Genomic DNA, 19,934 nt, shown 5'->3' on the forward strand with positions numbered 1-19,934 from the left:
GGAAAATTGAGTGACAACACAAGGAAGACTGCTTGCCTTTGTAAAAATTCCCTATTCTATACAACTACTTAAAAGCAAACCAGGGTGGGGTGGGGGGGTGGGGAGCAGCCAAAATTCACTGCACAGGCAACTGATTTATTTAATTTTGTAATCTAGGTATCTGGGCAGAAAGAGAAAAAGAGGATTAAGTATGAACCTTGGAAACAAATGCTGAAGACCAGGATTAAAAGCTAGTCATGCATTTGAAAAAAAAGGTGAAAGAAGCAGAGAATCCAAGGTGCTCCAGATGTTGGACCACCAACTCCCATCAGTCCCAGCCAGCATGGCCAATGGTTAGGGGCTGATGGAAAGTACAGTACAACAACATCTGGAGGGCCACTCCTCTTTAAACAGTGAAGTTTAAGCCAGAAGGAAACACTTTCAAGTCCATCTTGTTTTACCTGGCTCACAGCTGGAATGTAGGGTGGGATACACCTTCAAATATATGCAAGTGCTTCATTTGTACCTGTAAGCCTGGATCTTTACAGGCAAGGAAACAGGACCAAATCCAAGTTTAGGTGCTGACAGAGGAAAAAAGATTTGAGAGCTTCAGTTTAAATATGAGAGAGAGTCCGATATACACAGTAAAAGCCAGTATTTTTACTTTAGTGAATGCAAGATACAAATATTTTACAACAACTTCTAGCATTGTCTTAACCATTTGATAAAAAGTTCACTAGAATATTTATTGTATAATGAAGAAAAAAACACCACATTCAGGGAAAAAGATTAACTTAATTTTTTTCTTAAAGATTCGTCTCAAAGATGGCAACAAAGTCCAGCTTGTGCCGCCAGACGGCTTTAACCGCAAACAGCTTCGTCTGTGAACTGTTGACTACAAACATTTACCAAATACATATATTTTTTCTTATTTTAAAAAAAGCTTTTCTTTTTAAATATAGCAAAGCAGTGTTTTCTTGCACAGCAAAGTGAGGAAATTTTCCAATATTTTTTTTAAAGTCTTTTCACATTCTAAATTTTAAACTTCTTCCCAGGGTTGATTTGGCAGGAGTCATTTATGTTCCTTATTTACTATATATTTCTTGTGCGCACAGTAGACTTGTCAATGCATTAGTGTCCTTTATAGTTTAAAGGCTAAAGCATTTCCAACATGCCTTACTTCTTTTTTTTAAAAAAAGAGATACCAGGTACGAACATGTCAAGTCAAGTCAGTATTGCTATGTCTACCATATGCAACATTTGACCCCATTCTAGCAATCTGGATTTGCACAAGATTTAATCCAATTGCAACCTTCAATTAAAATGTCATTGATTCTATTTACACTTTATTTATTTTTACTGTCACAATATTCCGTGATTCTAAAAATAAAAGGGGTGTGTGTCTTTGAATAGCTTCATTGTACAAGCTGCTGCTGAATTAGCAAAAGCAGAATCTTAGCGAGACCTGTGGTACAGCCCTCTTAAAGAGCCAGTAGCACCTCAGAACCTGCTAAGGACAGAGGTTGAGATTGTCGCTTCTTTGAAAGCACTCCCTGGCCCAAAGCACCCTGCATTTGAAAAGCTAACAGGCCTGGCGTGGCAGTTTCCCCCAAATGGGGAGTGTGGCAAAGGAGCTCTTCCAAGCAACAATTCCCCTGCTTCTACAGCAGCAATGATGCAGAAAACACACCATGTATTTCCCTTCGCATCTGGAATGGCTTCAAACGGTTGCCCTATAAACCTTGGGCTTAAGGGGACTGAGAGATGTAAAGCTACTTTGGGCATAGCAAAGGACCTGCAGGCACCCAGAATGATTTTTCAGCAGGTTTAAATAGCATCCTCTTCTGTCTCCCCGACCTCTGCCCTGCAATGATGTGTAGCCTAACTCCCTTCACATTTCAAAAATGGTTTTCTATGAAGCATGAGATACCTTTGCTCAGAAACTGGAGCTTGTTTGAGGATTCTGGCCATCAAAAGCCTCTACTGCCATATTAGCTACAATGCTTGGGGCTGTAGCCAATGCTCTATCCACTAGCACAAACTTTCTAGTGCTAGCAGGTGGAATTTGATGCAGCAGTTGCACTAGCATAAACCTGTTGCACAACAGACGTTGCAATCTATTGCACAACCAAATTACTAGCAACCTGCTTATGAATTCTCTTGTGCAACAACGTTTTACCAGTGCAAAACATTTCACCAGTGGGGGGGGGTAGCATACTGCTAAGTGACTTTTAACTTTGTGCCTTGCAATATTAAGGTTCTTATTCAATGGAGCAGTGTGGTGGGACTGGCGAGGGAACTCATCAATGTACCACCCTAAAGGCATTTTGGGCCATTATGGGGCCAGGTACTTCAGTGCAAAATCTAATATTTGGTACGAAGGAATAGCAAATGACAGCATAGAAACACTGACTCACTCCCATGCCAAAGTACAGGACAGAGCTGCACACACACACACACAATCCTCTGCCCTGCTGCAACTATCTTTATCTCTAGGACCAATGTGTAAGACTTTCAAAACATCTAGAGTTACATTATTAGTGTTAATTATATTAAAAAGTCAGCATGTTTTGTTTTCATGATGTAAAGCTCTTTTGCAGGAGACAATGGATAGGACCTGATCCTGGAACGAAGAGATTAGCTGAGAGTTAACAGTCTGACTCTAAGAATTTGAATGAAAGAAAGAAAGAAAGAAAGAAAGAAAGAAAGAAAGAAAGAAAGAAAGAAAGAAAGAAAGAAAGAAAGAAAGAAAGAAATTGGCTGGCTCGATTCAAGTACTAAGCCCAAACTATATCTTTTTCTTTTTAAACGGGGGGGGGGGGGGGAGTTGATGTAACTCGTTACAAACCTGCATAGGAATAAGAGACTATTGGGATACAGTCAGCAAAGCCATCTCATTAAGGCACACAAGAAATCAGACAGTAAATGTGAAATGAAGAACTCCCATTCAAATGTACAGCAAAGTTCATGTAGGTGCATAAATAGTGCAGGAGAATCATACCATTTCGAAGCATCAAAAGTATCTATGAAGCGGTGGTGTGGTTTCTGTGTTAAGTGTGATTGGGGTGGGGTGGGGGTGGGGAAGGAAGCTGACAGACCACTGGGACGTTTTCTGCTCTACCCTATCAAGACTAGGGTACCTAGTGTGCATTAGTTCCTCAAAATGCTTTTAAGAGAGAGAGAGAAAGAGAGATCCTAGAAGCTTATGCATTTAAAGAACCCTTAATGAAAACTAAATCGGAGCCAGCTATAAAGCACATAATCCACCACCAGTTTGTACAGCTTTTACATAAGGTGGGGAAGAATTATAGGTGAAATGAGTTATACAGGGCATAGTTTTGCCCATACCATGCTCATCTTTAAAAATAAATAACTAAGACAGCCACTTGAGGATATATTACAGAAAAAAATAAATTGAGAGCTTCCATTCGACTCTTGGCTCTTGCTTAGTTTTATTGATATTTTGCCAAAAGTTGTTTAGATTGCTTTAAATCCTGATTTCTGGGTAGCAAAGACAATTGTCAGGATGTGAAACATATTGGGCTGTTCCTACTCAGTTATTAATATTATTATAACTAACTTAGGCCAATACATTGCAGTGGGTCTACCATCAGCAGATCTTAGTTGTATAAAACCCACTTAGTTGAAGGGGCCAGGCTCTCATATGTGGCATCTGGGTATTTACCACCAGCCTACAAGCTCTGGAAACTGTTCCCAAGGGGGCAACACTGGGCATGAACTGGCCCACAGGCCACAAGTCCTACCCAGGCTACAATACAAATTACTTTTCCAAAGGTTCAACAGCTCTACAATAGTACTTGCAATCTGAAGTCCTGCCCAGTGGTTGCAAAAGACAATCTATGGGCGCTGGCTGCTAAGCTGGCGTTACTTTCTCCTATAATAGGTTAAGGGGCTTGGCAGAGGGGCTAGTTCAGCTACTGCATGCATGCACGGCTAATGTATGCCCAAATGCAACAGTATATTAAACTGTGCTTCATTATAGATTTTGTATTCTCATTTTGTATTTTTCTGTTGTGAACCGCCCCGGGCTCTTCAGATGAAGGGTGGTATGCAAATTTAATAAATAATAATAATAAATATCAAGGGAGCTCTTCTCCTAATCCAAATAGCAGCTTTGGAAGAGTCAACTGCAACAGGAGAGAGGGGTTTAAAATCCTACCTCTACCAATTTGAATGCTTTGAAACAGGGGTCCCCAACCTGCGCCCCACGGAAGCCATTTAACCGGCCCACGAGCTGCCCCCAAACTGACCCACCCGGACTCTCTTCCGTGGTTACGGAAATTGCTTCTGTGCATGCCCAGATGCCGAAAATCGCTTCTGCACAGGCGTGATTTTTGGTGTCTGGGCATGAGCAGAAGTGATTTCCAGTGTCGCACTGTGCCGGTCCAACCCATGGAGGATCTCCGCGGGAGTGATCCGGCACTTGCCCGGTAAGCCTTGCCGACCCCTGCTTTAAAACGTGTGCACATCAAAATGCAAGGACATGTTCAACACCATATCTAGTTTGGCCCTAAAGATGTAGCATGTACATACTCAAATATGCATCACAAAACATGCTTGGTTATGTAAACATGCCACAGGGATCTGCTGGCTTACTATTGCTCCCTGCAGTTAGATGTTTCAGAAAATGTTTTGCTTCCACAGGTATCATGTGAAGCAGCTCTCAAGCTGGGATTGTAGAATCAGAGTCCCCTACCCGCCCCGACACACATGCAAAGACTGACCAGTCACATCATTCGAGGTGGTACTCTGTCTAAAGGATACCAAGCATTTAAAAAAAGGAAACCTCTGAAACACTTTGTCCCCAACCCACACACCACTTCAAAACCTTTTATTTTTTGCTTCTCATGTATGTTTCTGCTACTTCAGCATGAACAACAAGATAATCTCCCCCCACCCCCAAAGAGGCAGTTTTAAAATAACAGGTTGTAACCACCTTAATTCTAACTCAGGACAGACCCACTGAAATTACTTGACTTTTAAGTCAGCCATGTCAATTTCAAATCAGTCAACTCTGAGTATGATTAAGCTAGGCAACAACCCAGAGCCTTCCCCCCCCCAAAAAAAAATGCGTTTTATTTTCTATTTATGCAGGATGAACTTAACACCAGGTTTTCTGGATGGGATTGGAAGGGTGGGTATCACTTTGCTATCTATATACATATATTTATATATGTATATATATACACATATATGTATATATATATTTATAAAATGTATTATGAAGCCTTACCATACAGCACAAAAATGTTTTAACACACATTCACCACCAGTGAGTGGGGAACGGCCCCTTTTTAAAACACCCTCTGAAAAAATCTGGATAATATTAATTAAAATCCAAAAGGAAGTACAGTATATTGAACAAAATAGTAAATATTAAACAGTGAATACTCTACTTAATAAGGACCTCGCCTTTTTTTTTCTTCAAGTTGGCGTCAATCCACAAAAATATACTTTTTTAATCTGGCGAACGTACAATACATAGGTACTTACACCAAAAGGTGATAATATATTTAAGATGCTATATACACGAAGTTTGGCTCAAATTTTAAATTTACATATAGAATAATAAGTATTCATGGCTTATTTTTCCCCAAGGTTCTGCCTGCAAGATATTTTTTTCCTTCCTCCCCTAAAAACAAAAGACCAAAAAAATAGACAATCAAAAAACAAAACTATATTCTACAAAAAAAAAAAAAGGCGCGACACCATACAGCTTTGGCTTATATAAATAATTCATAGCAGAATGTGTTCAAAAGTACTGTATATAACTTTCTATATAGTCTTAGAGAAGGGTATGGTTTCTTTAATAAAAAATATACACAAGCTAAAATTGTTTTTCTCTATTTTTTAAAAAAGGTAGGAGGAACGTAATAAAGATTTCAAACATTTTCCAATTATAACTTAATATATTAAAATTTTCTTTATGGACTATCTTCTAGTCTAATATCTTTTGAATATTCCATGCACGTTCTTTATGTCTCTCTTTCACACTTGGTAAAAGGAAAAGGGGGGGACCCTTAATTTGACCCAGTATAGTTTTGCACGTGCAAATACAGGTGTTGGGGGTTTCTTGTTTCATTTTTAACATTGCCAGCCCTTCTCCATGCACCCTTTCATAAGAGAGAGAGAGACCCATGCTTGATTGGGTAATATAAAGGTCATTCTATATACAGTATTGCTTTCTTTTTCTACGGCTCTGCTGCTACAAAGCGTACTCTTAACTACAGGGGACAGTACGGCTGTTGGAAAACACACACACACACAGGAACACGACTACAGGCGAGCCCTCACGCCTCGGCCATCTAGTTTGGTTGATTACATACGGGTACGACATTTATTTTGCAAAACAGGTTACATTATTCAAGGAGCAAAGTCCAGGTTAAGTGCCAGACTAGATCAATACCTATAAAGGGTTCTTTCTGTTATACTGTGTTTTAAAAACCACGGGGCATCTGCAACTATAGGAGGAGTTGGTATTTAAGTGCCTGCTGATTTTGTGTGTGAGAGAGAAAGAGAGAGAGAGAGTATGTGTGCCTTGCTTCACACACTCACACATGTATATGTATACAAAGATATATATATTTATATATATGCATGTATGTATATACATATAAATATTTATTTCATGTCCTTATTTATAAATTTAGATATGTCAGGACTGTTCATTGGGATAACTCAAAAGTAGAAACGGAAGGGAGAAGGGGAAGCTTATGTCACCCAAGTATCCATTCTCATCCGCTTCACGGTCGGGCTCTCTCTGTCTTCTGAATTGGGGGGCCTTCCCAGTCCAACCGGCGAGTGGAAGTCACTCCTCGGGTCCTCCCGGTCACTGCCATCGTACGAACTGCTGGAGCTACTGAGACTGTCGACAGGAGAGCGGCCCATTTCCTGACGTGATTGTTGCTGAGGTTGCTGCTGTTGCTGCTGCTGCTGGGGGAACGCGGATGGGGTCCCTCGGTCTCGAGGAGGCGAAATTGGCTCGGACTTTATGTTAATGTTTTGGTTGGTATTAATAGATAAGTTGGAACCCTGAGATAACTGGCTTCCAGTCCTAGTAAAAATTAAAACCGGAGGTGGGGTGGGAGGAGAAAAGCAATGTTATTTATAGGGATGAGATGAGCTATAAGCAAAGCACAGCCCCGCCATCCAAACTTTCAGAAAGGCAAATACAAAAGGAAATGGCAGGGGAAAAGGAAAAGCAGCATCGCTGGACAAGACTGAGAACAAATCTGGCTGCATATACGCAGGTTTTAACATACCCTTCTGTTCCAAAAGACAATGGGCTAGTTCGCGGGCAACACTAAACCATGACTCTGCATGTCCCCACCCCCAAGTCTCATTCCCCTTCCCTTCCCACTGTGTGACCAGAAAGACAAGCACATAGAGATTCCGTTCTGCTTCCCCCAATTTCTGGCTTGCTGGTATGTTTGAACAGGAAGTGTGGTTTAAAAAATAAACTCTAGTATGTTAAAACAAGTCAAGGTTTGAAGTTAGCTTATTTTGCAACTGACCAACTGCATTCCTCCTGGTTGTGCAGGAAGAGGGCAGAGCTGTAGCTCAGTGGTAGAGCATCTGTTTTGCATGCAAAAGGTCCCAGGTTTAAACCCCAGCATCTACATGCTTCTTTAATTTCTTTTATTTAACAAAATTTATATACCGCTTGCATGTAAGGAAAACCTCTAAAGTAGAGTTGGGAATGTCCCTTGCTTGAAACCCTGCAGAGCCACTGCCAGTTGGTGAAGACAGTACTGACCTAGATGGACCAGTGGCCTGACTCAGTATAAGGCAGCTTCCTATACAGTCGTACCTCCGTTTACGTAACCATCTGGTTACATAAACTTCGGGTTGCACATGCGGCAAACCCAGAAATATTTTACCAGGTTTCACCGCACGCGCAGAAGCAGTCCTCAGGTTGCGGAAACCTCGGGATCCGACCAGACCTCCGGAATGGATCCCGTCCCCAACCAGAGGTACCACTGTATTCCTATGAGGGGAGGTGGGAGTCTATGAGTCCAAGGCTTTGCTGAGGCTCACAGAGGCTATTACACCTAACCCTAAGTCATGGCTTAGCATTGCATGCAAACCAGGCCAATTGCTATGCACAATGGGTGTTCATGCACCACCCAGATTTATGATGCTGAGACAGTCCAGGACAGTGCATTATTAACCCAACCAATGGAGCAAGATTTATAAACCACTTAATTAAAAAATATATTAAGCGGTTTACATAAAATACTCATTAAATAGATAAAAACAGCACACTATAAAATCTATCAAAATATATATACAATCAACAGTTTTAAAAACAGGTGTATGTAAGATAATAATGTTGCCATTCAGTGTTTTAGCCACTACAGAACAAGCTACACTGCTGCAATCCAAAGCAACCCATCTAGTCAACTGCCAGGAGCAGCTCCCAACATAGAGGATGCAGAGGGTGCCTCAGATCACTCATTCCCCAGTCTGCTTAATGAAACTGTCATGAAGGACAATAAAAAACAACAAGTTTGCACATGACTAATAGAGCACTTTTAAGTGCTGTTGTTCCTTCAATTCAGTAATAGAGGCCTGAGTGCTCAGATCGGCAATCCATTTAGTGCCTTATGCACAAGCTCTAAGTGTGCGGCCTAGTTCCTGGCAACCCCTCCACTTAGTTTATTCACGGTCAACTCAGTTGCATTTGTATTGGAGTATTTATTCAAATGAAGTGAAGGTTAAAATATCACTATTTGCATGGTGTGTGTGTGTGTGGAGGTGTGCTGGACAATGAATGCACAAGCCAGGAGCAGAAGGATTTCCCTACAAAATAACTTTCCACGTCCACTGAGTTGCAAAACATCTACAAGTCACAAATCAGTATGTACACCGAGGAAGCTACCCATGTATACCCAACCCACTCAAAGTGAAGTGTTAAAGAGCATTGTGCCTAACCATATAGGGCCAAGTCTGAGCTTGTGGGCTAAATGCAAGAGGTGCCTAGTTGGGTGTAGCTTAGCAAAGGCTGCCAATCCTCCAGGGAATGGGGGCGGGAGTGTGTTCCCACTTACACAAGGGAGCTGAGGGCTGCTTGTCCTAGATGATGCTGTTGCCAGGCAGATACTTGTCCTAATGACAGCATTCCTGGGGAGTTAAAACCCTGCAGGGCCGACAGGTCTGCACTAGTCAAGGAATAATCTGAAAGAAAGAAAGGAGCAAGAAAGGGTAATAAATTATTTGTACCATGTATTCATCAGAAAGTGCAAGTTTCAGTTTCACAGATCCATGGGCTGATACCAGCCAGCACTGTGTTGAGGACAGGCATTTGAATCTATGACAACTCCCTTAGGCACACTATGGCAGAACGGCTTTGAGCCTGGTTTGGAAGACTGTGATCTTAAAACTGCTAACTTCACCTCAAGACCCAAAGGGCAAATTTTCTCTATACCATTATTAAAAAGTGTAATTCACACATGCCCTCCATTCAAGTGACTCTCAAGGCTAGGCCCAAAGAGAACCAATGGTTCTAAAGCTGATTTCCCCCCTCTATGTTCCTGTATAATCCACTCAAAAGAAAATGGAAAAATGTAGCCCTTTTCTTTCTTCTCTCTCTTGACCTTCACCTAGTCTCCTATGTAGTGCTAAATGGCTCAGGTCAGGTTGAGTCCCAAATCTGAGCTTTTTTATTGCTATATTGCAGGGCTGGGTAGGTCTGGCTCTGGAGAGGGAGAAAGGTATGCTTTCAAATTTACTTCATCCAGAAACATTCCTATATAGTATAGCAAGAAAGATTGCACTCATAACATCCTCCCAAACTTAACCTACCTCTCCAGGATTCTTACAATAAGTCTGACAGAGCCAACTTCCTTCTTCTTCCTCCCCGCAGCAAAAAACTGGAATGTCTGAACTGTTCTCAAACATACACTTAACTGATAAGACTCACACAGTCTGCTGATTTCTGGTACCTTCGGACCATCCCTGCCCCCTGCTACCCACATTCTCTAAGTCCTGGGACCTCACAGATGTTTTGAGGGCAGTTTGGGGATTTTAAATGTTCTTTTCACTCTTGGGGGATGAATGTTGAAACACTGGTAGGAGCTGTGAGCCTGTGCATGACAGTCTCTTCTCTGCTTTCTGCTTACAAATAAAGTACAATAATCCTTGATAGAATTTATATACCAAAAATGAATTCTAAGTGCACATTCATAAGGAAGGGAGAAATGATGGAATTAACAGCAAGCTCCCATGGACAGCATAACAAAGACTGAAGAACTGCATGTTACCTGTCTTTTTTTTAGCCCCATTTTTCATTTTATGTGCTGCAAAGCTGACTCGAACAGTTGAAGGCAACAACATCTCTCTCAAAAGTTGCATGAATGCAGCATGCAAAACTAAACCTCTGTGTTCTTGACCAATTAGATATTTTAGTTTTAAATCTAGGATATATAGTACTTAGAGTGTTATCACTACTGATTCACACATAAGAAGTTATTTCAGTTCATAATTATCACTTGTTTTTCCTTTGAATTTGGAAAGAGAGCTGTAAAAGCTGTAAAAGCTTTTCTACACTTAATCACGTTCTAATACAGCTTTATATATGCTCTACCCTCTTGGGGGGAAAGGAGATAAAAGTGTGTTCGCGTGAGACAGCTACAATTTTCATCTCCGGGTGGTTTTTTTAATCCATAAATTATCGTCTAGGATATCAGAGACTGAAGTCAAGAGAACTTCCTTGGACTTCAAAATCAAGAACACTTGAATATGCAAAATCAATCCAAATATCATAATGCATGTTGCTTGTGTCTCCTATTATTATTATTATTATTATTATTATTATTATTATTATTATTATGTTTTCATTTTGTCTTTTTATGTTGTGAAGCGTCCTGTGATCTTCAGATGAAATGTGGTATACAAATTTAATAAATAAAATAAAATAAATGTAAGTTAGAGACATCTTTTAAATTAGGTCTGAATGTTCATGAAAGAGGTGTGAGCATCTAATAGGGCCTACAACACTATTAAGAGAGGTCAAAGTCCTTCAATTATATTTTAACAGGAGCTTCCAGGGATTGAATCGTCTTTGAGATACAGCAGTTTAAACCTCAGGTGCTTGATTACACATCTCTCTAGGAGCTCATCCCTGCAAATTTGCTGTGCCAGCAAGTAGGTGATTAGGATAAGGCACACCAACTGCTGTGCCAGCACAATGTCAAAGGAGCCCAATATGACATTGCCATAGATGTTTGAGTTCCTATAGCAAAAACAGAGTGGATGGGACCTCCCGGTGACCACACCAAACACTTAACAAGGTACTAGGTTATTATTTGTAAAGACAGGCTTTGTTTTGTTTTCTGGGGTCTCCTCACTGCTTGCTTTTTACCAACAAGACTTATTTTGTTTTTAACTTCAAGCTTTCACGAAGCAGCTATGACAGCTCGCTACAGAAATGTCTGCAGAGTAGATATTGATAACTTCAGGGACTAAGTCAAACTATCATGATTTAAATTAAAATAACTATCTAGCATACTTCAGAAAAAAATGTTTAAAAGGGGGGGGAGAGAACACTGGCAAGATATAGCTGCTTCAGAGATTCGAACAGCTGACCAACATATTACGCAGAATGAAGTGGCAGAATTCTGGAGTGTACCACTTCGGACTGCAAGTGAGGCAGGTCATAGAACACACACACACACCCAACAGGGAACCTTCCATAGTACCTACTACTTTACTATCATTTGGGTGCCAGGCAAATTTAATTTCACTAGCATTTAAACTCTTAGCTTTTCAAATTTAAGACATTTAAAATACTATTAAGTTTTTATTTCTTGGAGTTTTAAATCTTGTGTTATTCTCAGTGGCTTCTCCCCACCCCACCCCCTTAAAAAAAAACCCCAAGGGAGAAGGGAGAGCAAACAAGTGAGTAGCTTACCAGTGTTGTAAGCTGTAGGCATTGCAGAGTACACCAATCCTTGTGGGGGCAAGCTTGGAGTTGTCACAGACACAACTGGTGTTGCAAGAGGCTGCGTAGACTGAGAGCTGCTTAACCGCTGTGTGTTCTGTAAAAAAAAAAATTAAACAAAAACATAGAACCCAGTTAAGTCAAATCACAGGTTGAGGCAACCTCTTCCTTGTCTATGGCTTTTGTGTAATATTTCTCGAAAGCCAAGACAAACATCAGAGATAGGAAAATGTAAACCTATTTCTGAGCCACTGTCATTCAGAGGGGAGACTAACCCAGCACCAGGACTAACCCAGGACCAGTCACACTCAACTCCATATGAGCATTCTGTAAAATGAAGCCTAAGAGGTAAGGCCATAAGTAGTACTATATGAAATAATATACCATGCATTGTGTGCAGTATTATCAACCCAACTGCACCAAAAGGAGATTGTGAACACACCACAAAATAAACGCAACTCTCCAAAGTCACCCTCCACACTAGTAATATGCCTTGTCAAAGAAGAGTTTCTACAGATGATACAAAACTAGTTCAGTCCACATGTCAGAAGTGAGAACATTTGGGTTTGTTTAGTTTCTTTGGTCAAGGTGCAATGGAGTGAGGTTTTTTGGGGGTGGGGAGGGGAATTGCTGAGAAAAATGGAGCTGTCTAAGCAACTGAATTTCAAGACTAAAAAATCCAGCTTTGCGACAAGCTAAACCCAATAAAGCAGGTCATGAAGCTGCCCGGGGTGCTAGATTTCAAGAGAGGCCAGGCTACTCTGCAAAACCTACGGTGAGCTGGGGGGGGGGGGGGGTAAAGAGGATGAGAGAAATATGTAGCAGCCTCTGCCACTACAATCTGGGACAGTACTGTATTATCTCCCCCTATTATCTCCCCAGTTGCAGCCCTTTCCTCCTGCTCTACTCACTTATGCAACACAGGGAGGGTGGAGAGGTCCGGTCAGGAAAACCCTTACAATCCCTATTCCCTGTCTAGAGAAAGGCATGGTATGGAGAAAGCACACTGAAATATTTGCCTAGAGCAGAAATATAGCTTCAGCTACCTTCAACTTGTATGACAAACGTATGACCTAGTTGCTTGGAGGAGGTTTTTTCTCCAACTAGCTGCATATTTCCCTGCAGGAAGCAACTCACACCACCAGAGGGCAACCCTCTTCTATAAGCTTGCATATTTGAAACCACTCTTTGTCCTTGTCTATTGAAATTGAGAGCTACTTCAGTGTTGCACTTTTGACAGGTTGCAAGATTTAGCCACAGTCTCTCTCTCTCTCTCTCTCTCACACACACACACACACACACACACACCCAACGCACAATGCAAACAGTGCAATTATGATGGAAAGAGAATGTATGGATAAACACAGAGCACAATAAAAGCAACACTGGATGCTTAAAAGGAATTAAAATAAGCATGCATCTCCTTTGAGTGGTTTGGGGTTGCGGTGCAGATACATACCAAGTCTCATGTGTATGTGCTCAAATGCTATAAAATGTAAAAGCAGCCTTCAGCTAGATGACCAGGACTGCAGACTGTGTTTGAACCTTGTAAGCAAAGCAGTAGATGCCTCACCTGCATTTTATGCATTCATTATTTGAAATGGGAGGCTTTAGCGTGAAGCTCATCATCATACTAGAAATGCTTCAAATTAATAAAAGGAACATCTTCCGTATTTATGTAATGTTTCATCACAACAGTTCAGGGGAAAGTATCTAAGCTGTGGATCTCATAATTGAGATGCAGGAGAAACAAGCAGCCCTTTGAAGTGGACTCTAATCCTCAAAAGCTTATGTCATCATAAATTTGTGTCTTTACAGTGCGCACACAAGACTTGTTGCAACACACTAACACAGCTACACCCTCCGCAAGTTGTTCATAGGAACCACTGGGCCATGAGTGTGAATCACTGGCTAACCTTATGTTGACCAACTCCGCACATCTTTAGCTCCCAGTTTATAAAACCATCTACTTCACAAAATGTGAATATGGAAGGTGCTAAAATAGTTATTTGTCTTGTGCCTTATGGATAAATATCTGTGGCAGGACATTGACTAGATGGCCTTCCAGGTCCCTTCCAACTATTACCGATATTTTACGTGGATGGCATTTGCCAGTTGGGTGCTTGTCATGTGAAATGGTAACTTCACTCACACAGGTTCCATGGGTCTATTCCAATGAACAGACAAATCTGGGACTTACACTCAACCCCTCTGTCACTGACAGCCATCCAGTTCCAAAGTAATGGTGAAGCTTGAACGAACCACAAGATAGGATAGCAGACTATTCACATTGCATAAATACCACCCTGTGAAGAGCGTGGTCTGAAAAGCTACAATTTTGCTGTATTTTGGAGAATGAGTGAATTATGGAAAGCCCTTAACGTAACACGCTAAACCAAAAGGTTGGTTTTTTCTTTTTTGTAACTGAACAATTATCTGCCCTGCTTCTTATGAAGAAGTAGAACTACACAACAGATTATGCACGGAGGTCCTAAAGAACTTTGCTGCGAAACTAGCAGAACTTTGCTGCTAGACCCACAAGACAAGCATGACTTAAAATAGCACACGATAATGACTTCGTTAGCAGAATTCTGCTAAGTGCCCCTTGTTACTTTAGCATTTTCCTAGGGAAAAGACGTTTTTCCCTCTGGAAGTTGAGCACAGGTGCAACAAATTATAGGGCTTTTGATAATCACTAGCACTTAGCATATGGATGCAGAGAAGCAAAAGGTTGTTTGTTGATAATCTCCATTACACCTTGTACAGAACTTTATATTTTGGTTTGAGAACACACACCTAGTACCGAACACGATGCATTTGCCAAGACAAACACAGCAATCCCATGCTTTCATGCAACAAGAGCCCCCTATCAGCAACATGTCTGGGGTTAAAATAATCGATAAAAAGCACTACAATAATTCCACACAGGTTTGTAATAAATCAGTTCTTTCCAAAATGATTGCACTAGAACAGCAAAGACAGCCAGGTTCTGGCCAACAAAGAAAGAGCTTTATATGTGCCAGAGACCAAATCATAAAAAATACTTTGTGAAAAACCTTTTTAAAAGGCTAAAACAGTTCCCCTCCCCACTAGATTGGAAAATAGCTTGCAATTGTATGTTTCTTTTGGTAAACAGGGAACCCCCTTGTGGTTTGCTTCTCTTGTAGAGCATGAAATTAACTTGATCTCTAAAATGGTGACCTCACCAGGAATGATGTAATCTCCAAGAAGCAAAGCAGCAGCAGCAACAACAACACAGGAACTGTATTACAATTTGCAGAACTTCATGAGTGAAGTAAATCACTGCAGAGTTTGACATGGAATATAAGGTGCCTTAGAAGAAAATTTCAAGGCTCCTCAATGTGCACAGTGGACAGTTGCTGTTAGAGGCTCTGTTCCAACATTCCCCTTTGCAATACCGCTGGTAAAAATATTAATGTTTTTGGCAAATATTTATTAGTTTTCCATATTCTGTTGGTCAATGTAGAAACTTGAGATAAACCAATCACAACCGGCTTCTCTCTGCAGCAAAGGGAATGTTGGTCTAAGCTACAACAGTTAACATGAAAGCTCTCCGGATCTTGATGTCTCATACCAAATAGGAACCCAGACTCACCAACTCCAATTCATCCTCCTCCGACTGTACTCAGCAAATAAGAGGAATAATAAGGTTACTGAGAATAGGACAGTATTCAAGAATGAAAGAGTCGTGTTGGTGCTTGATGAGCTAGCTATTTTTAGCCTCACTAATATTCCAAAGTTACGATGTGATTCAGTAGGCAATGAAGCATTACATGATACAATGCCAGCTTCCCAGAAGCATCTAGTTGTGGGGGAACCGGGTGCTAAGCTAGAGAGAGAGCTCTAACCCAGCAGGACTCTTCTTCTTCTTAGTATAGTAACCTTACAGCCTGTCTACTGACTCCTATTGTAAACATACAATTGATGGGAAAGGCACATTTGAAATGGTCAAAAGCCAAGGGTCCACACCCGAATTTGACCAATTCACACACAGTTACTTTGGAGAAGCCTCAATGTACTTTGCTTGGAGAAAAGCAAGCCCTTATGCCCTTGAAAACTGCTTCCAAAAAAATCCCACTGTTTGCTAAGTTCACATGAACATGCCCTCCAGTGCAGGAATATGAATCATGTTTACAGTACCATCTGTTTGCCCTTATAGATGGGCATGCTCTGTTGACAGTGCCTGCGTTCGAACGCAACACTAAGCCATTCACTGTGACCACTTCGCTCCTCCCTTAGTTGAGCAGGAAAACAAACCATGGAGCGCCTGGCTTTGTGTAACATCTGAATCAGTGCTTGCAAGTTTGTTTCTCACCAAACCACATTCTCAAGCCAATGTTTGTTCTTAGCTTCCTGATCAAGGTCTTTTTTGTCTGTCTCCAAGCTACTAATAAGTCATAAAGCTAAACTTACCAATGGAGGCATCATGCCTTTGCTAGAGGGAGGGATGACAACCCGGAGGTCTGGCTTGCGACTGTTCATCCCAAGGTTACCCCCGCCAGGGGGAGGCGGAGATTTTGTAGGCATCCCTTTGCTTAGGCCATTCCCACCCCCGGTGCTGCTAAGCAGGCCTGGTGAAGCTCGTGAATTCACAAAACCATTTCCTGTAGTAAGAGAAGAGGCAAAAGAAGTCCAACTTAAGACAAAAATAAATGATCATACACTATGTGAGTGAACATATGGGCATCAAACTTTGGACAATCGCTTTTGCATGAGCTCAATAAGATCAAAACTGGTGGAGAAACGTCCCCGAAATACAGCTTCCTGATTTGCCCTCTAAAGTGACAGCTTTGGGAGAATGTTGATACACTCTAGAGAAGAGGATTCTAAACTTCCTTCTCCACAGACAACTTGAAAATTGCTGAGGCTCTTGGGAGACCACTCAATATTTTTTTAAAATTGTTGTAGCAAATGTAACATGCTGTGCTAGATGCTGTAGGACTTTTAAATTTTAAATTTATTCAAACTGTAATGTTAAGAAATAAAAGCAATAAAAATGAAATTTAGAATCTGTATGACTATTTGACACACCACAGCCCCATGAACGAAGTTTGCGGACCACAGTTTAGGAACCTGTGCTCTAGGGCAAAGAGTAGCCGTGGGGATTTTGTTTGACTCCAACTTCCATCCATCTGGAGGGCAGCACACTGGCTACCACTGTCCTGGGTTAAGCTTTCAGGTCTTGCTTAGCAACGGAGAGGCCTAGCAAGCCTGGCCATGCAGGATGCATGGACACATCCCAGAATCACTCACAGCGTGCAGGAGTTCTGCAACAAACAAGTCACCGAGGAAAGGATCCCCTTAAGCAAGTAAGTTTGATGAACACTGATCTGCAGGAGAGTTGGTTGGCGTGGGGTGTGTGTGAGAAATGCTGTATTCTGCCGGCTAGAAAAGCGGGTGGGGAATGTACACCGTTCCCTGGGGGAAATGAAAGTAAATGTGTGGAGATGGCACCACTTTAAGGTATGATATAGCAGCTTGACTGATGAGAAGGTGCAACAGTCACAGAGATGTTCTAATGCCATCTGTTCTTTAACATAGCGTTTGCAGTAGCTTTAGCACTCTCGTCTGACACAGGGTCCTACGCACTCTCATGCCACCAAAGGAGGCATTAGATCCTGCTGACAATAGGAACACTAGGTCTTGGCTTACATGACATCTGATGAACTTCTTTGGGGGGGGGGGGAAACAGTTAAAAAGGCCTGAGGAGTGTGTTGACAGATTTTTTTAAAAAAAATGTGTTGTTTTTTTAATTAAAAAACTCACTGTGGATCCAATCCAATATACAGAAGGCCTTGTGGCACCTTATAAACAATAATGCATTTATTTTGCCATGAGCTTATGCTGCAATACATTTGTTGCATCAAGACTCTTTGCTGCAACAGACTAACACAACTACCCCTCTAGAAAACCAGCACACAGTTAATCCCATTTATCTTAATGATAAGTAATTATTGCACATAACTGGGAGCAGGACCACAGCCAGCATGTTCACAGAAAACACTCAGGTTTTGGCTAGTTCAACCTCATTTACACATAGGACCACAAAATCTGGAAGCAACTTTTTTTGCACTATGGCTGACATACTGAAAAGAAACATTCCACATTGCAACATTTTGTTGAGGTTCCAGTTGTCCATTTCCTAATAGCAACCTGTGAAATTGTAATGGGATATGGTGTGGGTCTCACAAACACACACAAAACACCCCCCAAAAGGCCTCTCATTTTGTTTAGAATGGAAAAGAATTCGGAAAAACTTACTGAAATAAATGGAAATTGCACAGGAGAGCCTGGAATATAGTAGTTGCTGCAAAGAATTATTGGTGCTTATTACACCTTGCACAATAGACATTAAAAAACCTATTATATTCCAACAACTACATTTATCCTAAGGTGCTATTTCTCAACATTCTGTTAAAAATATCACACCAGCAGGATTTCTTAACCCAACCAGAACCATGTGTGGAATTTTTTGTTAATAGACTACGAAATGTTTCAAGCAAGTAGGTTATAGTATTAATTGGATCAGAGTATACCCCTGTGACCTATTTTATTACAGCAAGTAATAAATTTCATATTCAATTTAGAGACATGCAAAAAACCAACATATAATGGGCTCTTCACTCCATGTCCTTAAGCCTCCTGAGCAAATGAGCTAAGAATAAGTTAAGGAAGTATGGTAGTAAGAAAACCACCATTCTAACTCCCTACCTTTCAAATTTCAAATCAAATTCATCTGCCAAGGAACACCCAGAGTCCAAAGCATATTCTAAGGTTCATACCAACCAGTATTGCTGGTCCTCAGTGTCACCATGCATGAACCAAGAGGGGGCACTAGAAAAAACTCAGCAGTGGTGGGCAAGCTGTCTTTCCGGGAAGCTTACTTGTTATTAAGTGGTCTTGTTAAGAAATCCCAGTAAGCATCTGAGGAATCCTGGGACAGTGTTTGAAAACCATAGGACAGAATAATGTTTCACACTTCTGTGTGAATGTGCACCTATTTAAAACATCACCTGTGGTAAGAGGACAGAATGCCACCTAAATATGTAGATATGCCTGCGGTGCTTGACATTGAATGTTGTCAGGCCATTCCATCCTGGTTGGTCTGTCCATCTCTTTTCTCCATGTCTTCCCCCCATTATTTTTCTGTTAAATCTTAGCAAGCCACCTTTTGCCTGGAACTGTCATAAAATCCTTCTAATAATCTGGCCCATTCTGGTTGTCAGGTATTAGTGGGGGGAAGAGTGATATGTAATTGCCCCCTCCCACAAAGGGCAGGGGAGATACGTCAGGCCAACAATCTCAAATGTTAAAGTTATGAAGTGGCTGAGGGATAGGAGTGTATTTGTTCTTTAATAAATACTGTAGCCTCTTCAGGCTATTCTGCAGCACTCTACAGCTTCCCTGACATTCTGGAAAGTGAGATAGAAAACGCTCATGGGAGAGCCTGGGAGCCAGGCAATTCTTTTAAAAAAAGAAAGAAAGAAAGAATCAGGTCAAACCTGCATTGTGGCTAAAACGCCATAGCAATCTATATCTATAGCTAAATAGCTATGGTATATCTATATTGACAGGCTCAAAGGTATACAACAAATCACATTTGCAAATTCTGAGGTTACTATGCATATAAAGAGACCCAGGTGGCGCTGTGGGTTAAGCCACAGAGTCTAGGGCTTGCTGATCAGAAGGTCGGTGGTTCGAATCCCTGCAACGGGGTGAGCTCCCGTTGCTCGGTCCCAGCTCCTGCCCACCTAGCAGTTCAAAAGCACATCAAAGTGCAAGTAGATAAATAGGGACTGCTCCGGCGGGAAGGTAAACGGCGTTTCCGTGCGCTGCTCTGGTTTGCCAGAAGCAGCTTTGTCATGCTGGCCACATGACCCGGAAGCTGTCTGCGGACAAACGCCGGCTCCCTCAGTCTATAGAGCGAGATGAGCGCCGCAACCCCAGAGTTGGACACAACTGGACCTGATGG

At 41.4% G+C, this 19,934-nt stretch overlaps 1 protein-coding gene across 9 annotated transcripts in view; it reads right to left on the reverse strand.

The window, feature by feature from the left end:
• Positions 1 to 617: 617 nt before the first annotated feature.
• MEF2A (myocyte enhancer factor 2A) overlaps positions 618 to 19,934 on the reverse strand; it is an 88,187-nt gene continuing 68,870 nt past the window's right edge. For 6 of the 9 annotated variants that reach the window (XM_060282510.1, XM_035132268.2, XM_060282509.1 and 3 more), the window contains exons 7-11: positions 16,376 to 16,566; positions 15,558 to 15,581; positions 11,912 to 12,038; positions 9,051 to 9,177; positions 618 to 7,054 (exon numbers count right to left, since the gene is read on the reverse strand). In XM_060282510.1, the coding sequence (XP_060138493.1) occupies positions 6,712 to 7,054; positions 9,051 to 9,177; positions 11,912 to 12,038; positions 15,558 to 15,581; positions 16,376 to 16,566 (812 nt within the window). In that variant the 3' untranslated portion in view covers positions 618 to 6,711. The remainder of the gene's footprint in view (positions 7,055 to 9,050; positions 9,178 to 11,911; positions 12,039 to 15,557; positions 15,582 to 16,375; positions 16,567 to 19,934) is intronic. The other 3 variants (XM_035132270.2, XM_035132271.2, XM_060282513.1) reach the window with 1 other exon arrangement.

This window comes from Zootoca vivipara, chromosome 14 (genome assembly GCF_963506605.1).
Source record: "Zootoca vivipara chromosome 14, rZooViv1.1, whole genome shotgun sequence".
Classification (NCBI taxonomy): Eukaryota; Metazoa; Chordata; class Lepidosauria; order Squamata; family Lacertidae; genus Zootoca; species Zootoca vivipara.